The 3,479-nt window shown below is 32.7% G+C and overlaps 1 protein-coding gene across 1 annotated transcript; it reads left to right on the top strand.

Moving 5' to 3' along the window:
• Positions 1–542: 542 nt before the first annotated feature.
• Positions 543–1,731, top strand: LOC124912249 (repetitive proline-rich cell wall protein 1-like). Its single transcript, XM_047452817.1, has 2 exons — positions 543–1,439; positions 1,511–1,731. The coding sequence occupies exon 1, from the start codon at positions 547–549 to the stop codon at positions 1,429–1,431; it is 885 nt and encodes a 294-aa protein (XP_047308773.1). The 5' UTR covers positions 543–546; the 3' UTR covers positions 1,432–1,439; positions 1,511–1,731.
• The last annotated feature ends 1,748 nt before the right edge of the window (positions 1,732–3,479 follow it).

The following is a 3,479-nucleotide window of genomic DNA, read 5'->3' as shown; positions in this document are numbered from 1 at the left end:
CATATTACCAACAGTGTATTGAGCTTGGAAATCGTAAAGAAGAACAATTAACTTCCCGATCGATTGCACCGCACAATTTTTCTCAAACCAGACAATTCACCAAAAAATAATAACTCAAATATATAGGTCTGTCATATCAGTTGTGTCAATCCAAATTTTTCAATAATTACCTAAAAGCTTAGACATCACCGAGTGAATCTCAATCATACTCCACAATAAAAAAAATTTTTTTTTACCTATATATCTTCTCAATTGCACAATGAACCCTAACCATTTCATCTTGAATCTTTGAAATCCCTTATTTTCATTATTGAGTTTTTCTTTGACAACCATATAAAAAAAATGTATTTTGACAATGATTGCAAAGACTCTACAAAAGGGTTCCCTACAAAAGAGAAAGAGTTACCCTATATCATGATTGAACAATTACCATTTTACCACCAAAATAAAACAAACCTATTAACTTTTTACCTAAACAATAATGTACCCTATTCTCTCCTATTTAATTCATCTCCAGCCCTTACCATTTACTACCACATCACAAAAATGAATAGCTCAAAGACACCAGCTTTCTTTCTCATTTGCATGCTTTTCATTTCATCCATCACCCAAATTCTCGCCGTTGATAAATGTCCTCCCATACCCAAAAAACCCGGTTCCGGCGCCGGCGGCCACCACCACCACAACCCAATTACCAAAAAACCTCCCAAAACCAAGAAACCCATTACCCATCCTCCCGTCGTCAAACCGCCCCTCAAAAAACCACCCCACATTAAACCGCCACCCATCACAAAACCTCCCGTTATCAAACCTCCAATCACAAGACCCCCCATCGTTAAACCACCAGTCACAAACCCTCCCATCGTTAAACCGCCAGTTACAAACCCACCCATCGTTAAACCGCCAGTCACAAACCCTCCCATCGTTACACCGCCAATCACAAACCCTCCCATCGTTAAACCGCCAGTCACAAGCCCACCCATCGTTAAACCGCCAGTCACAAGCCCACCCATCGTTAAACCACCTGTATACCCACCAATAGTTCCAAAACCTCCTGTTGAAAATCCACCTCCAGTAACTCTACCTCCCGTTATCGAACCTCCGGTGACCGGACCACCCAGTATCCCATGCCCTCCACCGCCGCCGTCTCCATCTCCTCCGGCGGAACCTCCGGCGCCGACGTGTCGAGCTGATTCATTGAAACTTGGTGCATGTGTGGATCTTCTTGGGGGTTTGATTCATATTGGATTAGGAGATCCAGTTGCAAATCAATGTTGCCCATTGTTGAATGGGCTAGTGGAGATTGAAGCTGCAGTTTGTTTATGCACTACTCTAAAACTTAAACTTCTAAATCTTAATATTTATCTTCCACTTGCTCTTCAGCTCCTTTTGACATGCGGCAAATCTCCGCCGCCTGGATTTAACTGTTAATGTAATGGGTAAGTTTTCAAACATTTTTTACTTGATTTTTCAAACTCTTTTTGTTCAAATTTTTTCACTTGATTTTCAGGCTGTTCTTGTTGAAGATGATGGTGATGAACTGATGGTAGAAGTCTGAGGATTCGGGATCTTTTCTTAATTTGTTGTCTTTTCTTTTTATGTGATGAAAAAAATTGGAATTAAGGGATGTTAATTTTCTATATATGATTTCATCTTTATGAACGAACGGATCTTGTTTCATTTGTAAAAGTTTTTTATGTATTAAGAAAAACTTGTTTTATTGTTTGTTTACTCTGTTTGTCTCTATCATGGTGATTAATTTGGTTTATTTTTATTATTAGTTAAGAACTTAAGATACTTCAAGGGTGACCATAATTAGAAATTTCTTATTTAAGTAGTTATGTTAAATATGAAAATCTAACTTCAAAATTATTTCCTTTTATTTAATTTTAATCTAACATATGTTATTTTTTAAGAAAAAGTTACTCTTCTGTTAATAATGTTTTTTTCAAACAAATCGTGATTGTTTATGTTTAGGAACTATAATTTTTAAAGGACTAAGTGTGTTCAACCACTTTTTTTTTTTATGGAATATTTTAAAATTGTGATAAATTTAATTCAATAAAAATATTTCGATACAAGTTATGAAATGAATTATTAGTAAGGAAAAGCACAAAAAGCTGCTTCTTCTATGTCAACATACATCTACATCAAACCCTATATCCAGCTCATGTACCCCTTGAGGGGATAAACATTAAAATAAAATAACAAAAAAATAAATATAAATAATTCATTTTTTACCTCTCCTTATTAGAGAACACATTTGGGCACAAAGGTGACCTTGGATTCCATTTGATATCCGGGTTTACTCAATTTATCAAATTTTATGTCAAGGAATACAATTGTTTGAATATCTTATCAATATACATTTAATAATTCTTGACATATTTTAATTTAGTTTTAAAATAATTAGTTAAACAAAATTAAATAAAAAAAACACTCATATAATAACAATTTTAGTTAAATTTTATTGTTAAACTAAAATGTAAAAATTAAGTTGTTATATTCATAAAATTATTTCACTCCCTAACATAGACGAATTTAAGCCTACGTTTTAGGATAAAAATGTGACATTACTCCATATTTTTTATAAAAAAAAATAATATAATTCATTATTTTGTTTATCTGACTATTAAAAAATAATAAAACTTATATTTATTCACTCATTTTATCTAAAATTTTATTGTTATTTGATTTTTTTGGGTTCTTCCCTACTTCCTAACATTAATTAATATATTTTCTATGCAGATTAGATTGATTAAGTCTTATATCTAATCTTAATGAACTGTTTTTAATCTATCAAAACCCCATCATACTGATTAGATATGTATAGCATTGTTCAAGGATTTCTCATTTCACATATGTTTTTTTTGTTGGCGGTATATTGGGCATATTCATGTCACGCATAGATAGGTTAAATATATGTGTGATATTCTACGATTCTTCTGACATACTTTAGATTGCGGTACAAATAAGAGAAAAATATATTTTACAAATATTATGGATTTCGGCATTAGAATATTTCCGTCAACTTATTTTGATATGCCTCTTGGTGTTAAAACCTGCACAAAGCTTTTTGGAACCTGACTATCTCTAAAATGGAGAGAAAAATACATATTTAAAAGATCTAGATGATTTTGAAAAAGGCCGTTTAGTCGTCATTAAGAAAGCAGGTCTTTATGCCCACTTTTATGATATATATGTATTTATTTCTTATTCCCAAGAGCGTGGTCGTGAAGATGAAAAAAGTTATGTGTAAATTTTTTTGGATACTCCAAGTTCTCTTTTTTGGATGGAATGTAATGTAATGAGGGATCTTGACATATGATAGATGAATGAAAAATGATGCATTATGGTTAGTCATTGTAGAATGTGTTGCAAAAAAGTGGAGACGACACCTCACATGATTTTGCATTGCAAATGAGTGTATGCGATTTGAAGTTTACTTTGAAACATGATTCACATTAAGTGAGTGATGT

Source organism: Impatiens glandulifera, chromosome 8 (genome assembly GCF_907164915.1).
Source record: "Impatiens glandulifera chromosome 8, dImpGla2.1, whole genome shotgun sequence".
In the NCBI taxonomy this organism is placed as follows: Eukaryota; Viridiplantae; Streptophyta; class Magnoliopsida; order Ericales; family Balsaminaceae; genus Impatiens; species Impatiens glandulifera.
This window is presented reverse-complemented; position numbering and strand designations above follow the sequence as displayed.

Excerpts from the sequence above, each read along its gene's own strand:
- LOC124912249 (XM_047452817.1), top strand. The coding sequence starts at position 547 with ATGAATAGCTCAAAGACACCAGCTTTCTTTCTCATTTGCATGCTTTTC.